Genomic DNA, 20,505 nt, shown 5'->3' on the forward strand with positions numbered 1-20,505 from the left:
GGCTTTATACAGTAAAACAAACTGCTAATTTCATTCATGAGAAATGTAAAAGGTATTTGTAGTTGGCAACCTGTTCAGTCCATAGAGCTCTCAAGTTTTAGTTCATAAATCTGAGACTAACATATGTATAAAAGGTCACTGCTACTTACAAACTCTTCTCTCGTGTTCTTTTTATCTTGTGTAAGGTTGATATAACTTGATAATATATAAATTGTTGTGTTGCAGCAAGTTCCCATGTTCTATTAGATGAAATCTTTTCATTCTTCATACAGCAGTCAGTTCAGGTTTTCTGAAGGCTGTTGTAGACACTGTAGACAAAACCAAGTGCTCACTGAGGCTTGTAGTTGCATGGCTCTCTATACAGGTTGCAGAAGTCATAATTCTGGAAGGTGAGAGCAGGTGTCAGGGAGCCAGTTTGAAATGTTGTTATCCCATACTGAGTGAAATGTTAAAAGAGCAGCACTAGGGGCCAGTGTTTCTTTGATACTTGTTGGTCTCAATGGCTTTCTGAAGTGCTGGTGGTCCCACTTGTCACCTACCCTTATTCATGCTCTTTCCCCTTGCTCCAGTTATTCCACTCTAATTTTATTTAGTGGTTTCTTTAAAATGGTTTTTGAACTTCAATTTCCTGTTCTAATTAATATTAGCAATGCAACTTAAGTTCTGGAGCACTGATGGTTATTTTAGTTAGCTGGGGCAGAAGGAAGGAGGTTGAGGCTAGGATGGGAGCGAACTTTCATAGGGTGACAGAAAAACTCCAAGAACTCTAATAGCTGAAGATTGGGTCTTGCTTTTAAAACAAAGACCTGAAGTTGTCTTTTGTGTTAATAGCAGTGTGGTTAGCTTACCCTTGATCTGTAGGTTTGCATAGCTCCTTTCAGCTTTCTGCTTCCTGCACTGTGCTCTCATACACTTCTAGTTTTGCAGAGTTGAAAAATGAGCATGGTTTGATTATCTTTAAAATGTTTTCTCAAAGTTTAGGTAATTTTTGGCCACCTACCTTCTGCCTCTTTCCACAATTTAATACATTGAAAAAAGGGGACCCATAAGTGGATTGTAGAATTGGAGTTTTGAGCTTAGTGCCATACTGGTAGGAAAATACCCACTGTATTCCTTTCCTGTTAATGTCTGTTTGGTGGTCATACCAAGGAGCAGGGAATTGCACTTGTGACTTTTTTCTTAAAGCTGATATTTCACAGGTTAAATGCTCTGGTCTGTAGGTGTTTCTAGATTAACTGACTTACGGCTGTAACATAAACTGTGTTTTAACAGGCTGATTTTTCATCTAAGGGCTCAAATGAGAGTGGGAGAGGTACTTAGTCAGCCTGAGGTCACTGGGTCATAGTACAGGTGCACAATTGGAGTCAGACTTGAACTGGCTTCCTTCCCCACCTGCACACGGGCTGAGGGGGCTTCAGCAGGTGCTGTAGTAACTACCCTGCTCGGGTAGCTCAGCCGTGCTGATCCCTGTGCTGTCATGTTTAACTGCTTAACAAGTGATTTTAGGAATAGAAGACAATCCACAGTTGTGCACTTGAATTGCATTTGTAACCTTCAAGTGCTATTAGCATCGATAGGTCTGATGCTTTATCAGGAGGCTATAAGGTACCAAAGTAGATGGGATTTGATTCTACTACCTTTACCAGTTGAATACATCACAACAAAACTTAAGCTTTGTCAAGAGCTGTAACTAATGCCAGCTTCCACACCTGTATGAATAACAACTTCCTTTTCTGTTCTTTATGCATGCATAGATGCATACAAGCAGGAGCTGCTCTAATGCTCTCTTTAGAGGATCATAGAATGGTTTGGGTTGGAACAGACCTTTAAAGTTTATCTAGTCCAACCCCACTGCCATGGGCAGGGACATCTTTCACTAGAGCAGGTCGTTCCAAGTTCCATCCAGCCTGACTCTGGACGCTTCCTGGGATGGGGCATCCACAACTTCTCTGGGCAACCTGTTCCAGTGTCTCACCACTTTCACTGTGAAAAAAAATTCCTACTTTGTCCAATTTAAATCTACCTTTTTCAGTTTGAAACCACTGCCCCTGGTCCCGCCACGGAAGTCCTTGGTAAACAGCCTTTCTCCATCTTTTTTATAAGCCCCACTTATATATAAAAAGGCCCCAATAAGCTCCCCCTGGAGCCTTTTCTCCAGGCTGAACAACACTGACTCTCCTAACTATTTCTGTTCACTTAATCTTTTTTCACGTGTTCATTTTAATCCCTACAAAGACTAGAAGCTGTTACTTTTTATGTGCAATTCCTGAAATTCTACAGTATAACTAAACTCAATTTGTATCAATTTCTTTTAAATTGAACACTTTTACACAACTAAGGAATCATTAAAATGTTTCTAAAGATAATTCTTTGAGTAGATTGTTCCTTTTGACAAGGTGTATTTCTTAGTTTTTTTCTGTGCCTTTTCTTTTTTCTATAACATGGTCAAATCTCTTCAAGCAGTTGCTTCAGAATTATATAAGACTATGGCTAACTCCTTTAGTATTAAGTTTGTATGAGATGTTTTTCTGGCAGACATCTGTATGTAGACTAGAGATACTTTGATTTAGGGTATACAAGTGGTATGAACACTAATGTAGTCATTATATCCATAAATAGTTGTAATAATGTTTGCTTTGATTGTATCCAGTCTTTATGTACATTTTATGGGAGCGAAATTAGTTTAAATTATGTGATGCCAGATGACTTTTGAGAAGTACATAAACTGTGATTTCTCAGTGAATGCTCTAGTATGTATGTTCATCCATAGGCTAGCTTTAATTGTATAACTTCAATTAATTGCTCCTGAAACATTGCCATATTTATGATCAGAAACAGTCGGTTCCGTTCTGTACCTTTTCAAATGAGAATTGTATGCAGCGAAAGTAGAATAGCCACACCAGAAACTCAGTGTAGCGTGTACTGCTTGTCAAAATGCTGTATTAGCAATGAGGCGCAACATGCTGCCTTATAATTCCTTTTTGAGTGTGTTCCAAATAGAGCTTTATCTTAAGAAAACAATCCCTTAAATTCTTTTTTCCAGGATTTACTGCTTCTTGGAGCTACAGCCATTGAAGACCGTCTGCAAGCAGGTGTTCCAGAAACAATAGCCACACTAATCAAGGCAGAAATTAAGATATGGATTCTGACAGGGGACAAACAGGAAACAGCTCTCAATATAGGTAATGTATCTTTCTGGTTACTCTGAATTTGTCTGATATGTGGCAGGTTGTGTACTAGATCTGCTGTGTGGGGTTTTAAACCTGGTTTTGCAGCATAAAACCAGAGTTTTCAGCATTGTAAATTTAGGTTCCTTATTAGAAGCAGCCCTTACATTTATGGCCTTGAAGGAAATCTAATTTATCTCACAAATTCAGTCTACATACCCAACTCTACTTGCAATTTGTCAAATAAAAAGATTTTACACTAAGGCTGGCCTGAACTGGAGGGGTGAGCATTGTAATTTCAATCCTATAGGAACTAGATGTTGTGCTCTGTAGCACTTCTGCTATTGTGCGAGTCTTGCATTGGATATGCCATGAGTAGGTCTATAAGTGCTCAAAACTCAAATCCTTCAACCTTTTTCTCGCTGTGGGTGCTTGCAGGGTGGGCAGCCTGTGTAGCAATACCTTGTGCTGTCACAGAAGGCTGTCATGCTTGAAATGCTGTTTTGTGAGTTACTCCTATGCTGCCATCATGCCACAGCCCTTCACAAATGCTAGTAGCTTCCTAGGAGAGGGGCTATCCAGGTCTTAACTGAGTGTTAAAGACTTGTTAAAGGAACAAATCCTGATATTAGTACCCCTGCCTCATGACATCACATATGCCCCAAAATAGCATTGTAAGAGAACAACGCCCCCTTGGAAAGAAGAGGTATTTTATATGTTTAATGAGCACAAATCTAGACTCTTCTCTTTTTGATCAAGCAATAGTGCCATGATACTCTTGCTATTTTTGATGATCTTTCTTCCTGTAACTGGTAAATCTTCCCAGAGATGGGAAGAGGCAGAGTGGCATTCTGGTGATCTGAGATCTTGCAGAACTGAGTGATGCTTTCACCTTGTTCCTTAAGTCCAGAACACCTTGTTGATCCTCAGGGTCTCTAGTCTGCCCATGTGAAGTGCAATCCATAATTGCATTCAGATTTGTAGATTAGTGTTGTGGTTTAGCCCCAGTCAGCAACCAAGCACCACGCAGCTGCTTGGTCACTTCCCCCGGTGAGATGGGGGAGACAATCGGAAGAGTAAAAATGAGGCAAGTCACGGGCTGAGATAAAGACAGTTTAATAGGTAAAGCAAAAGCTGTGCGCAGAAGCAAAGCAAAACAAGGAATTCATTCACTACTTCCCATGGGTAGGCAGGTGTTCAGCCATCTCCAGGAAAGCAGGGCTCCATCACACACAGCAGTTAGTTGGGAAGACAAACTCGAAAACTCCAAACATCCCCCCCTTCTTCTTCCCCCAGCTTTATATACTGAGCATGACGTTATATGGTATGGAATATCCCTTTGGTCAGTTGGGGTCAGCTGCCCTGGCTGTGTCCCCTCCCAGCTTCTTGTGTGCCTGGCAGAGCACAGGGAGCTGAAGAAGTCCCTGACCAGTGTAAGTGCTACTTAGCAACAACTAAAACATCTCCACATTATCACCACTGTTTCCAGCAAAAATCCAAAACACAGCCCCATACTAGCTGCTATGAAGTAATTTAACTCTATTCCAGCTGAAACCAGGACAATTAGTCGGTTTAGATGTACAGGTGTAGGTTAAGCATAGGTTGCCTCCTGTTGCAGAAGCTATTTCGTTAGCCTTCTTGAGCTCATGTTTATGACAAGAGCCTCTAACTATATGAAGAATGTGACCCATGAAGCTTTTTATATATGGAACTGCATGTAGACGGGTGTATTTCAGGCTCCTCCTAGCAGAACTGTGATGCTCTGTATCTGAAATTATATTACCTTTAGCAAAACTTCAGGCATTTGCTGTTCTAGTCTGTTTTTTAATTTTTTCTGCTTTGGTTGGTTTAGTAGGATTTCAGGATATAGTGTGCTTGACTGACTAGAATTTTTGTTCACTTAGATTAATTCAATTCGGTTTTGGTATTTGGAAGTCAAAGGTGGTACCAAGAGATGGACTAACTTGCTGAACTGAAATAGTTTTAGTAGAAGTAAGGTGGATGGCTTAAGCAGACAATTGGTTTAAATGCGAATTGGTTTGAATCAATATCGGCAGGTTTTGTTTTCTTCAAAAGCAGTAGTCAACTTGAAGGAAACATCTTTAGAAATTAAAAAAAAAAGCTACAGTTTTTGGCATAAATATCTGAAATAACTGGTAGCAGCTAGCCTGAACACAAGTACATGAGCTTTACAGAAATTGCTTACTCTGAAGTCTGTGAAGGAGACACTTCCAGCTTGTCTCTGAAAGTGTTATTCTTTAATATGAGAGCAACTTGACAATAAGTATCTCCCTTACAGCTTCTAAATTATCACTTGCTTTTTGTACAATTTGGTAGTAAAACTCAAACTTATCTTCAAGTTCAAGTTGTCTTAAAAGTACGAACATGTAGCACCCTTCCAGTTTTTGTATGTAACCCATTAAAACTATTAAACATTCAATTTAAAACCCAATCCACATGCACTTTATGCTTTATGTGTAAATATGCGGTCTGGAGAGTAAAAAGTACTGTCACGTTCTCATTGTGTGTAGTGGTTATGTTTACGACTCTTGCTTGCTATGTGGATATGCATATGTACTGAGGGATATTTGAGCTCTTGGCAGCTGCCCCAAGGGGTTGGAGTAGTTTGCTCTTCCAGCTTCCTCTTGATTCTCTGGCCTTCAGAATTTCTGTGTGTTTGTCTCTTGGTTGCATTGTTGACCTCTCTGAAGGGTAATGATTGACCTTGCTGTGAGGTTGCTCAAGTTGGGACATAGGAAGTTCCACCTCAATATGAGAAAAAGCTTCTTTCCTGGGAGGGTGACAGAGCAGTGGAACCGGCTGCCCAGGGAGGCTGTGGAGCCTCCTTCCCTGGAGACATTCAAAACCTACCTGGACACGTGCCTGTGCCCCCTGCTCTAGGTGTGCCTGCTCAAGCAGGGGGGTTGGACAGGCTGATCTCCAGAGGTTCCTTCCAACTTGTACCATTCTGTGATTCCATGAGGTGGTTGTATGCCTTCCACCCAGCCATGTGCCAACTGATAGTGCTACGGGTAAGGAGTGTGTTCCTGGTATGCTTTAATATTGATCAACCATTTGAACTTTTTGCCTGTAGAAAATTGGAGTTCCAGGTTCAGAAATATCTTAGAACGTGTCATAGGGTCTTCAATTTTTATAAGCTGAAAGTTCTCAGCCTTTTTTCGTAGGAGAGATGTTCCAGTCCTCTGATTGCTGTTATGACATCGTCTGGATGTGCTCTAACAGGTCCATGTCTGTCTTGTGCTGCAGGCCCCAGAGCTGGATGTAGTACTCCAGGTGGGGTCTCATGTCCAAGTTTTCAGCCACCAGTATTCCCATGGGCTTCTCAGTAGGCTGCTCTCAATCCATTCATTCTTCAGTCTATACTGATTGGTGTTTGGGATTGCTGCAAATTGGCTTTGTTGAACTTCATGAGGTTCTCACGGGCCTATTCCTCAAGGCTGTAAGGTTCCTCTGGATGGCACCCCTTCACTCTCTGAACTGCACAGTCATATCAGCTTCATGTTGTCGGCTAACTTGCTGAGAGTACGTGCTATTTCACTGTCAGTCTCAGATGAAGATACTAAATGGTATTGGTCACAGGACTGACCCCTGAGGAACAGTGGTCATTACTGGTTTCCACTTGGATGTTGACCCATTGACTGTAACTCTTTGCAGCCATCCAGCCACTGCCTTATCCGTCTTAACAGTCCATCTAACAAACCCATATCTCCCCAATTCAGAGGTAATAATACTTCTGTTACGGTGAGCCATGATGTTTCAGTTGAGGGAATGGAAGCAGCACCAGCATGCTTGCCTGTATCCCTATGCAAAGGTTGAGCAGGGAACATGTGCTCTCTCTAAATACAGAGCATAACCACTCTTGGCTCAGATGCTGGATTCTGTATGCCTGCGGTACAAATGTGCCTGTGGGCTATGATCTTGAACTCTGGTTCAAGCAACCTTTCCCCCAGGGCACTTGAAGGGAAATAAGTCCCAGAATAATAAGTACCTGATTCATCTGCTTCATGGACTTATACTCAGACTTCTAAATTAAAGAGGTAGACATCAACTTACAGGTGTGCATTGACATTTTATACCTGACTTTGAACTAAGAGTTGATCTTACTCTACTCAGAAGTATAGACAAAAATGTGCCAAATCTTAGTTTATTTTTGCTTGCCGTGTTAATACTGCCAGTAATAACTATTATAGAAGTATTGTAAAACTTCAAAATATGACTACAAACATCACTTCTAACATTACAGTTGCCAGCTACTTTGTTTTATACTAGTCCTGGATTTTAACATATTCATAGTCCTGAAATTGTACATAATGTATAGATCTATAACTTGTTAGGCTTGACTTACATCCTCCTATTCTAATCTTGATCTCCTTCCCTTTTAATGTGATGACAAGATACAAAACTACCTCAATTGCAGGATTAGTTCTGACTCCATGAGTTCCAAGGTACACAGCAGAGCAACTCTTGTTTTCCATAGGTTTGGTTTTTTCCCCACCTCCACTTGTTGAGTAGCTTTTTTTTTAAAGATGTAAAAGGAAATAGGGACTGGTGGCTTAGAAATTACAGCTTGCTAATGCAGCTGCTGTTCCCATCAAACGCTCCTAGAAAATCCTTTTGAATTAGTTATACTGAATTTGTAACAGCCTACTGCACAAGGCTATTGCTATTCCCTGGGGAAGAATAAACTTGATGTGGAGGGAAGCACCTAAGTTTGTAATATTCTCTTTTCTCCTCAGTTAAAATAAGGAAGTGCTTCTTCAGCCTGGGGCTAACTTGTAAAAATGGCAAACTGACTTTTTTCCCAAGTCAGTGTTCTGTCTATACCTGTTGAATCTCCATTACTCAGCTCTGTACTACCACCTGAGACATGTTCATGGGCAGAATCAGAGGCTGTCTGGGGAGCTTTCATGTTGTAGGCTGCACTTCGTTAGAATATATTTCATTCTTTTCCCAACAGGGGTGTGTGAGTATTTGGAAATGCAGATAAAAAATGCAGCCTCTGTTTCTAGTAAAATGGTCCAGTATGGAGTGTGTCCTATACACCAATGTTTCCACTAGCCTACCTGATAGGAGTAACTGCTCAAAAAGTAAACTGTTATCTGACCTATAGATGCTTATCTTAAGGTTTAGCTAAAGCTTAAAAATTTTTCCAAAAAGTAAATCGTCATGTTGTTTTTTCTTGCAGGGTACTCCTGCAGACTCATTTCACAGAGTATGTCTCTCATCCTGGTCAATGAGGATTCGCTAGATGTAAGTAAGCAATTTCTGGTGTAATTCTTGACAGAAGGAGGTGTTGCTAACAAAAGGGAAAGCTGTTGAGCTTTCTCATTTTTTCTCTCACTTGCCTTTAAAGTTAGCAAGATCAACAATTCATGCTAAAATGGGGGCAGGGTGTGCAAAATGTAGTCCTGAGGCCTCCAGTCACAAGCTTTGCAGATCAAACTCAAGTTTCAGAACAAGAAACTAATTAGGTCCATGGGTTTGGCTCTCCTGCAACCTAGTGAAACCTGCAGTATGCCACCAGGAATATAGTTTGGTTTTGAGGTATAGATATAGGAGTAACATGTTTGAAGAAAGGGGAAAAAAAAAAAAAAAGCTCTTTATGTTGAAATGAGGCTTAGTTATGTTCAGCATTGCATGGAACAGCTGTAACCAAACCTGTGCCTGAGCAAACTGCATTATGAGCTTGATTATGTACAGCTTTTGAGAACTAAAAATTGGATCAAAAATTGCTTGCAAGTGGTTGCCGTGCTCCTCAGGTATGTGTAAAAATTAACTATTAAAATCATACACTTGTACTTAAATCTTCCTAGAAGATTTTTTTCTAGTTTGCCTATTTTAGCATTAATATCAGCATTTGATATCACTTGAATATCTTATTGCTATTCAAGTTATTTGTAGGACAGATTAAAAGATCTATAATAGGCAGCATCTGATACTTGTGTTTAGAGTTGGCAATTCATACTGCTTGACTGGATGGAAGATGCAAAGCCTGTATCTTTGCATATCAAAGGAGTTAACTGGCTATGTGGAAATCTGGTGGAAGAGAGGAATACTACTGTGGCTAAGTAATCACCTGATAAGCGTTATTTTCCAGATGTGTCTGTGATTTAGTTATCAGCAGCCTTGATAGTGTTTTCAGCTCAGACTCAAGTTCTTTGTATGCAGCTGTGGCATCTCAAGTGCTAGTGTTCTAGCTCACCAGAACTCAGGAGAACTCACTGAATCTAAGGGGAGATGATATTCCTCCAGAGCCTGGATTGCTAGTTTCCATGCAGTATAATGGGAGCCCTCTTATTGCCGGGTTCTAGCAATGACGACTATGTTAGTTCTCTTGCAGAAGTTATGTTATCTGTGTTTTTGCATAGTTAAAGACTTGTTTAAATAATTCTAGTGGAATAAGAAAACTTCGGGGTTTTAACTTCTAAGCATTACTTACTGCATTAAGTGTGTGTAGATTGGAATACATAAATTGTTACAAGCAAACATCTAAATGCCTTCTTTAAGACTCTTATCTGCTCAGACTATTATCTTCCACTTGCCCACTTCTGTATGGTCCCTCTTTAAGGGACAGGTTTTCTTTTTGTGGGTTCAAAATACTGTGCTTGTGATGAGCTTTCTGTGACACTTGGCTAATTGGACCTCTTAACCTGAAGAAAGATGCAGAACCTCAATTGAAAATGAGCAGCTGGTGGTCTTTTGTTTCCTGAGGCAGAAAGATAACTTGATTAGGATTATAGGAAGAAGAAAACTTCGTTTCTTTTTTCTTAATGTCTTGGGAACTCAACCCAGAAGAAGGAAAGCAGTTATGCTTTGTTTCCCTCTTAGTTTCTTACACATTCAGAAAATCTGAGTGAAGCACAACTGAAGTTGGTTTCTTTTTTTGACCCTTGAAATAAGATTGTTATTTTATTCTGAATTAAAAGTAGTTCCTCTAAACTTGCGGAGATAAACAGTGTGCCTCTGTTTAGAAATAAGATGACTTAAAGATCCTCTATGGCTAAAGCAAGAGGTGTAAACTGAAGACAGGACAGAGGAGGTTCTTGCTAGGTCAGAGGAAGAAAACAGAGCTAACATTGCTTGGCATTGAGAAACACCTGGAAGCTGGATGAGGTGGTGTGCAAACCAACTCGACTTTTTTACTACTTCTGTTCTTGAATGCAGTGATACAGTGACAGATTTTGGGCTATTTCTGTTTGTAGTGAATATAATACCAAAGGTGCTGAGTAGTACCTAGCAGCTTCAGCACCTGCTTTTAAATGGTGACTTCAGTTAATTGTCAGAAAGGACCAAGGGCAGGATGAACAATGAAACGGCTTACTATGTACGCCCTATGTATGTGAGTGCTTTAACTATGGGATTTTCCTTTTTATGTTAAACAGCAGTGCAGGGGGAATGATCCAAGGACTCTGAGTAAAAGGCAAAAATGAACTTGCCTTTTCTGGGATGAAGGCTGGATTTAAGCAATAGAAGATGAAAACTTGCCTAGGTGTCTCAACCCTTTTTTAAATTTTCCTCCCTTCCCATCTTCAACAGCAAGAACAGCTTGGCCCTGGCCTGTGCGTAGAACCAGCTCCGGTTAATTGATGTGACTGCAGTCTTATCTTATTTACAAAACTGACATAGACTTAATGAAATGCATATTGCGCAGCTGTACAAAGGAATACACTTACATATACTACTGTAGGATTTTTAGACTCCAAAAAGGCGTGTGTTCTATTTTTAAAATTTGGTATGTTTTTCATTGCTATAGGAAAGTAGGGGTTTTAGCTAATTTCATCTCTGCACTTGACATACTTGAAGTCCTATTAGATCTTATTGCTTTTTAGATGAGTCTTTGATTTTTCTCAAAACATGAGAAAATGGAAGCCTATGACAGCTGGGTTTGTTTCAGGAGATCCATGTGATGTTTAAAGTATTGCTGTAGCAAGAACTCATTGTGTGATATCTCTTCAGCTTTATCTGCTTACAGTTGATGGGCTGGGTATACAGGTTAGGGAGAAGGCATGCTGACAGTCTCCATACCCCACCTTTTGAGTTGCTTTTGGAGGGTCAGGTGCCTACTTCATAGCCTCGGTTGATAATCCGCACCTCAGCATATGCACTAAATGCCAAACTAATAATAACAAGAAAGTGAAACCTGCCCTTCATCTTATTTCTATCTTAGCACAGATCTACAGAAGTGAAAAAGGGTACTAGAGAGGAAACCTATCAGGAAAAAGAAATAAGAGCTAAAGAATATAGGGTACAGAAAATGCTGATAGTTGGGAACTAGTGTATTTCAAGAAAGTATAGAGGGAATCGCCTATTTTAAATCGCCTACTTTAAATCCGTTCTGAACTTGGTAGTGTATGCACTTTGAGGTTTTTATGTATATTCAACTTTTTCCCAAACTTTAGCCAAGAAGTATGAAGGGAATGTAATGTGGGAACTGAACAGGGAGAAAATGTCATTGACCAAAGTATCTCTTCTCACTTCCCCCATGCCAGCTTTGCAAATACTGTAGAGTGCCAAAACTTCAGCTGGAGTGATGGAGAGGACCCCTGGGGAAAGAAATTAATTAAGTTAGGAGAGGCTAAATATTGCTTTCCCCATCAAAGGAAGGGTATGAAAGGGAAAAGGTGACAGAACTATCCACCCAATTTCACTTGCTGAATCATGACTCCATTGCCCAGTTGCAGACTGAAGTCTTCTGAGGCAGTGGGGGGAGGACAGGAATGAAGAGCCGTCGCTGCTGTTTAGGAGACAGAGACTAGCATCAAGTCACGAGTAGTAGGGCATGCAATTATTTCCATAATTTTAAAGGATTCTTATAAGTAAATGTGGTGCTCCTGTTCTGAGGTCTTCTATTAACAACTAGACAAGCAGAAACTAGAAGTCTGGAAAACTGGATGCAGGAGTTTTTTTGCGGCGACACCTAAAAAATCAAGTTTATCTCTGGGTGTTAACTCTAGAGGGTGAACTCTTCTAGAGAAACTAGACTTCTTAAACAGCTATCGTACAAATGAGAAAATAGGTACATTTTAAAAAAAAAAGACAGGGTAATAACTGAGAAGCTGAATGGATTGAACAGTCTAGGAAGATTTGAAGTTGAATTTTCATTATATGGATTAAGGTGAGGAGAAACTTCTTATTGACAATCTCTTCTTTCACTATGTTGAAGTGTTGGCAGATTTATCTATTAATCAGTTTCCGCTATGAACACCCATCAAAGGTATGTTTATAGACAGACCCCATGATGGTAAAGGGGGTCATTGGTCACATGTAAAACATACGAAAATATTACTGGAGTCTGACTGTCTCAATGCCAAAAAGGACTTTGGTTGGATAGATGGGGGTGTGGAGCCTAGCTTAAGACCCTTAAGGGCTCTGTATTTGTATGTGAAGAGTGTGTGAGGATGCGAGACACTGACTCTGGAGTACTGGCCATTAAGATGGATCTGTTCCTCAAATACAAAGTTAGTCATGCTTATAAAGCATGAGAGGTCAAGGATGACATCATCAGTAATATGAGCCATTTCATATGTGTCTTGCCACATGGCTTAGTCTAAGGACCCACTAGAATGAGAAACCCTGATCAAATATGGGTTGATACAGAAGGAACCCCCTTCCTCCCGTCTTTTTGCCTGACCTCTGCCAGCGTAGGCAAGGCAGGCATACTTCAAAATCCCTACATAAGAAAAGGAAACTCTATCATCTTTAGCCACCTGCTACCTCCTATTATGTAGCTGAATCAGGAGTTCTGTGGAATACAGAGAGCACAGCAGCTGCTTCTAATTTTTCGGTTGGAATTATAGTGTTGCTGATGGCTCATGTTGAATTGAATGGCTTACACTTCGATTTTGGCCTCAACTGTGGTGATCGGTAGTGTCATGATACACTTAAGGATTCACTCTTGCGGACAGCTGAAGATACTTTGCAGAACTCAATGCCAAACACTTACTTTAGTGAATTAATGTTATGTGGTGCTCAGTGCACATAAAGTAGTGGTGAGAGAATGGGAAGTGGGAAGAAAACAATAGAGGGGTTCCACCTGTGCATAGCAATACATATTCCACACCTAATTTTAGCTGATTCCTTCTGGTTTCCCTTTCATGAGTTAGAAGTGTGAGCTAATACTATAAGAGTCCCAAAAAATGTGGAAGACTGGTGTCTTTATTTTTCATACTTTTCATTTGTGTAGCTTTACTTCTTTGAAATAACATCACCTGAATTTTACATTTAGAAACAGCTGAGAACATCTTTTTCTGGTCCTGTACTTTTAAGTGAGAATTGGAGATAACAAACTTTTTCATCTGTGCATGTATCTGGCAGAGGTTCTAACTGCTGTTAGTCATTTGAGTTTGCTAAACAACATCCCTTGTGCGAAGTTGAGGATTTACTTCAGACATACCATCAGTAGTCTTGGAGCGTTTCAGTGTTATGTGCGGATTGCATACTTGAAATAGCCTGGAAAACATCAGCACAGTAGATTCATGATCAGTAATGCAAAGTCCTTAACAAGCCACCAATAAATGGATAGGTTTTAGCAAAAGTAGCAGGTAAAATAGTGTCCCTTAGTTTATTCAGGTTCTAGTTAGACACTTGTACTTTGAGGGCGGGGTGGGGGGGAAGAGCTTTGTGAAAAACGGGTGTTGCATGTTCTAATTTTCTTCTGCTGCTCCCTCATCTAGTAGATGTTTCAGTAATTTAATGTGTGGAAGATTTTGGTTAAAGAATCCAGCTGTGAAGTAAGACAACAGCAATAGAAGCTTTTCAGTAAACAAAAATTAATGGAAGCTTTCAGAACACTAAAAACAAGAAAAAAACCCCACAAACCAGGTGGAGAACCATGATGGCATGTCAGCATATCAAGCAAGCAAAAAAGTCGTTGATATGTAGCTGCTGTTCTGTAAGTGAAGAGAGTAATGGGTGATGACATGGTACATCATAAAGATATACTTAATACTGAAGATGACTGTGATGTTTTAGCTCAGTATAACATGTTTTTCCAAAACAGGAGTGCCAACTTGTGTAGCTGGTACATAAAAAATGCTTTGTATTACATCAGTCTTGTTTTCAAACCAAAGTAATTCTGGTTTTTCCCCCCAAGTATTCATATCACCATTTTAAATGTAGAACTGAATTTTGCATCAGTCTAAATATGAAACTCTTAAATGTTTTGTTAATAATTGCCACTGATTTTTTTAATTCTGAGGTAAGTGTCTTTAGCTACTTACTGCCAGTTTTTCAGTATCAGATCTCCATAGTAATACTTAGTTTGTACGTTGCACTTGTAACAGAAATTATGACTTGTGTTCAGTTTAGCCTAAAAATCTGTCAAGAGAAGATTCTCGCACTGAAATTCTGTAGCATTATATTTAATATATTCCACCTCTGAAATCCATTGATGCTAGAAATGATTTTTACAAGATGCAAGTTGAGCATAGAGCCTTTAAATATTGATACACTTTCCCCTTTGTGCAGTCCCTATGTGACTCTTTTTACCCCCACTTCTGCTTCTTGGCATGCAGCAGCAGGTGAGATGTGATCGAACAACTGTCTTGGCTTGTTTTTGAGAGTGAATTTTTTTTTTCCCAAATCATGCACTTGAGAGAAAAATCAATCATTTCTGTTCTCTTCAGAGAACTACTGGGAATAGAAAGACTAATCCCTAGCTTGATTCAGCTGAATTCTAGAAACTTAGCATAGTAATCTGCAAATGTTTATCCCTTATAGACTTAACTACCTGCGTACATATATGCTCACTTCGGTTTTTTTCTTTCCTTTTCCTAATAAAGCTTTTTCATTTGGAAATATTTTGAGCACGAGATTTACTTTTGAGTGTAATTCATGGATTCGGTTTCTGTTTAATTAAATTGCAAACACCATAGAGCCTTGTTGTGCAGCTTTTAACCTGGACAGATTTTTTCGTTAGTATCTCATAGAGGTCTAGTTGTGAGAGCAGTGAGAGGGAAATTGGATGACCCAGGGAGGCCCTGGAAAGCCTGAGATGAGATAAGCAGATATTATGTCTGAGAAATGTTGGGTGTGTTTCTCTCTGCCTTCAATGCTGTAGAAAGGAGAGCTGGGAACTGTTGCTTATCACATTGGACTGTGTTTAACAGTGGAAGGGCAAAATTGGAGGGACCCAATTCTGAACTTGTAGATGGTGTTTTGCGGTAAAGTAATTCTGTTGATATAAATGGAGCTACACAGTGAATGTGTCCTGCAGAACTCATGTGTCTGGACTGACGGTTATTGTCCTGTGCTGCACAAAGATGTGTAAGTAATGCCAAACTTATACTCCAGTATAAGAACCCTCAATGTCAGTGTCTGTTGACGATAATCTGACTAGAAGTATAAGCCTAGAAGCAGTAGCTAGTTTCCCTCACTTCTCTCCTTGCTCAGCTGCATCTTTCGCATGCTTCACTGTTTGGATAAGCTATTGAACATGAGCATGGATAAACCTTTTTGTGCAAGCATGGTATTGTGTAGTAGTCTTAAACAAGCAAAACTTTATGGTGTAATTTGGCTGCAGTCAGTGTCTTGACTTCCCAAAATGGGTCTTAGTAGCTGCAGGAAAACTTTACATGCAGTTATGTGTTCTATTCTAGTGGTGAAGAGTTGAGGGCCTGGAAAATATGTTTATTTTGTTATTTTTGCTGTTTTATAGGTTTAGTATTACTATGAAGGTTCTACAGCCTATAAGGAAAATATTTTCATCATGAGCACATTATTGGATTTATCCATTGACTTTCCTGACTTTTGTTCTTATGAGCACATTTGCTTCCCATGCTTTTGACCCGAGTGTTTTTTTTTAAAAAAAAAAACAACAAAAAACAAAAAACAAAAAACCAAACCTCTTAAGGAGATCTTTAACAGGCACCATGATTCATTGTATTGAAATACTGACAGTTCTATACAGCTAAGACTATCTGGAAGTTGTGCATTTAATCTGTTCTGGATATCTTAAGAAGTAGAGCTCTGATTTGGTCACTGGATTTACCCATATGCTAGAAATAAGCAGGTCTTGCTGGGCTGCTGCCTAAAATTTTTTCTAATAACCATTGTGAAAACTCAGACTGTCCGTGGAAAGGAGGAAAACCTGAGGAGTAGCCCATTAAAAATTATCTATCAGCATGTCTGTTTTACAGCAAATACAGTTCTAGTACTGTCTTCTCTATACCTATGACAAATTTGTGTAGCATTATGGTTTACATAGGAAAGGTGTTACCCTCACTACAGGAATTTCTTTAGCTTATACAGTATGCGAGTTATTTCATATAAATCTGTATTTCAAATTCTTGAGTACAACTACAGGCGATAGTGCCTGTGAAGCTCTGAGAAACCTTGAAGGTGTTGCATTTTGGGTCCTGATGCTCCTGCTGTTGGAAGAAAGGACATCTGTGCTTTGTCAGTGGTGTTGTGCTAATTATTCCCAAGGAATGGGGGTGAAGTCATTGTCAGCTTTTCAGACTAAAACCAAAGTTGCCTACTACTGGGGCTTCCAAAGCATTGGTATTGTGTACTTCATCTTAATAAAGGTAGTAAGGTGTATAGTACTGCTGGGAAGATGTGAACAAGTCCTGTACTTCTAATGCCTTGTAGGTGCTTTGAAGGTAACATCTTGTATGTTGCACAAGAGGGGAGACTGGGATTTTTTTATCTGCCCAAATGCTTCCAGACTAAGTTAGTATTCTGGAAAACTGATCAATATGGACAAGCTCGCTTTTACCCAACCATCAGCCCTCCTTCAGAGGGGCATTTGGGATTCTCCTCTGGTGTCTTCTGGCTAATAAGTTACTTCGATTACCAGTCAGCCTGGAATTGTAATCAGCTTTTTCTGTGTAGTACTGGGAATTTGTGAAGGAAGCTAATTAGGAAAACTAGGGAAAGAATAAATTTTTCTATTCTACTAAATTCTTTATATTGCTCAAATTTCTGTTTCTTAATCCAGAAGCAGACATCAAGCTGATAAGTAGTTACACAAGGAGTAGTGTCTAGTAGTCAGATAAATCTTTGAAAATGTTAAGGAGAAGATATTTAGTGTTTTTTCTATTTGTTCTTGAGGAACAAGTAGAATCTTTCATAGGTTTGCATGTTTGATAATCTGCATAGATAGTTAGTTGTACGTATGTGGAAAATATACAGCTCTTCATGTGAAAAGCTGCTTTGATTTGACCCTACTGCATAGAATTACAAATCAAAGAATATGGGTGTTAACTGGACCTGTACGTTTAAGTACATACAGGACTGTGTAACTTAAGTATTGGATTACCATTTTTGCAGGAAGTAATACTAATATGTTTGAGCTGTGAGTGGTCGATGAGTTGGTCCAGTATTTTTGTTTCATCCTACTTTCCCTTTTCAGCATTCATTAGTGACTGTTTTACCTTATCTGTGGTACTGGTTTTTTCTGTTAGTGTTTTCTGGCACTGTGATAGTTGGTTTGGAGGAAGTGGGGCCACTTGGACCTGGAGGAATGTCAAGTCCTCTAGGAGTCCAATGACCAGGTTGCTAGATAACTCTTTCCATAGCTGGAAATGGGGGACTGGGGAAGGCTATTGAAAAACCCACTCTTTCTTCTAAGTTAGGTTTTCCTTAATTTCTAGTAGTGATCACATTTGACAAGACCTAGAAAACATATTGCAGCTTGCAGCTTTAGGCTGCAGGTATTTTAGCAGCTGGGGGTTCATCCTGCTAATGCCTTGTCCATGCTATAGGACAGAATAGATCACATTGCATAAAAATGGAAAGGAAGAGTGTGTTCCCTGATTTCTATCTAAAGTTTGCTGTCTTGTTCATAAGACTTCTCATATGTTAGAAGAAAGTGGGAACAAACATGGCTTCTCTTGAAAGTGCTAATGATCTTCACGTGTGTGGTAGCTGATATCTCAATAGGTGATCTGAGCGTTATCCAGATCTGTTTTCAGTTGTGTAAGTAACAATATAATGGCTTCAGCTGGATGATGAAGTACTTGGTTGCTTTGAAGATGGGGTTCTCTGCAGCGTACTGATACACTTTGTAATAAGCATGAGAGACCATGGAAACATAAGGGTGCATAATGAAGTGAAAGCAGGATTTTGTTAAATAGGAAGCTGCCTATGACATGTGGGTTTTGCTGATGTTAAAGCATGACGGTGTGTTTTTTAGGGGAGTAAGACTAAGCGGATGTCTGATCTGTAGGTGAATGACTTACGGATGCTGATCATCCTGATTGACATGGCTAATATTACACATCTGTAGAAACAATTCAGATTTGCCTTTTGTATTGAAGGGTAAGAACTAAATACTCATTTCTTTTCTCAAGATACTTACTTTCATACTTAATTCTCTGCTTTCACTGTAGGGGAGTGGGGAGTCTTTGCTCATAGAAGTTTGTGTGTGGGTTTTTTAAGCATAAGCACCTTTCTTGGTGTGAGGGCAGCCTAAAGCAGCAGGATGTATTCACCTGCACTGTTGATGTTAATGAAGATGGAGAACTACTGCTTCAGGGTAAGAATTAGGGTATGTCTTGATCACGTCTTCAGAAGATGAAGACAGATACAGGTATCTGTGGTTTTATTTTTGTGGTTCCCATAATACTGACGGACTACTTTGTTAAACCCTTTTCTGAATATTACTTTTTATTTCTTAAGACTTAGGGAATCATTCATGTAGCTCAATCTTGATTATTCCAAGCCTACTCATCTGTCATATAAAGGAGTAAGTTTCTTTCACGTGAGAATTAAGGAAAAACATGTTTCATGTTTGGTTGAAGTACAACTCCCACTGAAATTTTATGCACTGATTGGTTTGTCAGATACTTAATTAAGCAGTTCTCCAGCTGTATGAAGTTAATATCTGCCTGTGTGTATGTACCTTCTGCGTAGAGTAAAACTGATCGAGAAATATTTTAGAAACTTCTAGGGTTTTCTGTTCCTTTGCCACAATAATGTGTGCTTTTTTTACTGAGAAATATGCCGAAGTGTGTTTTCATACATGTAACTCCAGTCATTTAACTGAGGCAGTGATGCCAGAGGGTCAGTTTTACTGATCCATATGTAGAAAGTCATTTGTTAGAGAAAAGCTGATTGAAGCTAGGTGGTGAGTCCGTATTTTCAAGACTAAACTCATTTGGATAGCTGGTGTTTTCAAATAATTCCCAAACTCTAAAATTATTATTACCAGTGTTATAAGCAGTCTGAAATGCTGGCACTTAATGCTTTTTTTTTTTTTGAGTTTTGGGAATACAAATGTTAATAACAGCTGAGGTGATCCAGATTTTCTCTTGAGGCCTCCATTGTGCTGGGTTCTGGTGATATGTATGTTTGTCATACTCTGGTCTTTCAGGCTAGCCAGGCAAGGTAAGAGTGTGCTGTGAGGCTCTTGACAGCCCTGATGGACAGCAGGGCTGTGGTGCTGGTGGGAAGACTTCCAGAGAAATTGCCTCATAAGCTTAGAGCTCATATAACCCCTTTAGTTCTTGCAAACTTGAGTCTTGTGCTCCTCTTGGCTAGTCCTTTATCCTCCTACCCACAAATGGACTAATTTAGGAAGAGAATCAAAATCCACAGAATCTTATTCACTTATACTACTGTGTTCTCCCTCCTACCCCACCATGGTAAAAGTAGGTAGTGACTTCCTGAGTTGAGCAATAGTAACAAATTTTAAGAGTATATTTCTTGGTAGGCTGGCTGTATTTCATGACATGCCTCACTTAAGTAAAATTTGTGTTGCAAAATAAATTCAGCTGAGTCACTGAAGCATGTTCCTCGAGCTGTGGCAAAGCCTCTATTCAGCTCTGTCTCTTGTTCTGCTGTGAGATGTCCTTGTCCTGGGAGCATTTCAATTTTTTCTTTTTATATCATGAGCTTTTTTGCTACTTTCTTTCTAAATGCATCATTATAAACATCTTGTGACATATTAATTGTGTGGCAAAACTAGCTGTGGAGAATATAATCTGTTCTGAATTGGTGGTGTTCCAAATTTTTCGCTTTCTTCCCTTCCCTTCCCACTCCCTCTAGAAATCTTAAATTTGCACATATACAGTAGGTGTTGCAGAGTTTAGACTTTGCTTATTTGAGCAAATAGCAAGGATGCATGAGAGTTGCCATGGTATACAGAAGCACTCTGCTCTTGCAAGAATATACTCCTCTTCTGTCAAATCAAAGGCAAATCACAATGTGAGATATTCTGTTTATTTGAACCTGGTAGTCAAACCCCAAAAGACTCCTATTGGTTTATAAATAAGATGATTTATAAATAACTTTTTTGTTTCCTGCTAATTAATTAAAAAAAGAAATGTAATAGCTTGTAGAGTTGTATAGAGAATTTTGTGGGTAGGTGTTTTGC

The 20,505-nt window shown here is 39.4% G+C and overlaps 1 protein-coding gene across 2 annotated transcripts in view; it reads left to right on the forward strand.

Moving 5' to 3' along the window:
• Nucleotides 1-20,505, forward strand: part of ATP8A2 (ATPase phospholipid transporting 8A2) — a 299,008-nt gene that overhangs the window by 51,924 nt on the left and 226,579 nt on the right. For both annotated transcript variants that reach the window (XM_064441126.1, XM_064441127.1), the window contains 2 exons: nucleotides 3,044-3,182; nucleotides 8,374-8,438. In XM_064441126.1, the coding sequence (XP_064297196.1) occupies nucleotides 3,044-3,182; nucleotides 8,374-8,438 (204 nt within the window). The remainder of the gene's footprint in view (nucleotides 1-3,043; nucleotides 3,183-8,373; nucleotides 8,439-20,505) is intronic.

This window comes from Phalacrocorax carbo, chromosome 1 (genome assembly GCF_963921805.1).
Source record: "Phalacrocorax carbo chromosome 1, bPhaCar2.1, whole genome shotgun sequence".
NCBI lineage: Eukaryota > Metazoa > Chordata > Aves > Suliformes > Phalacrocoracidae > Phalacrocorax > Phalacrocorax carbo.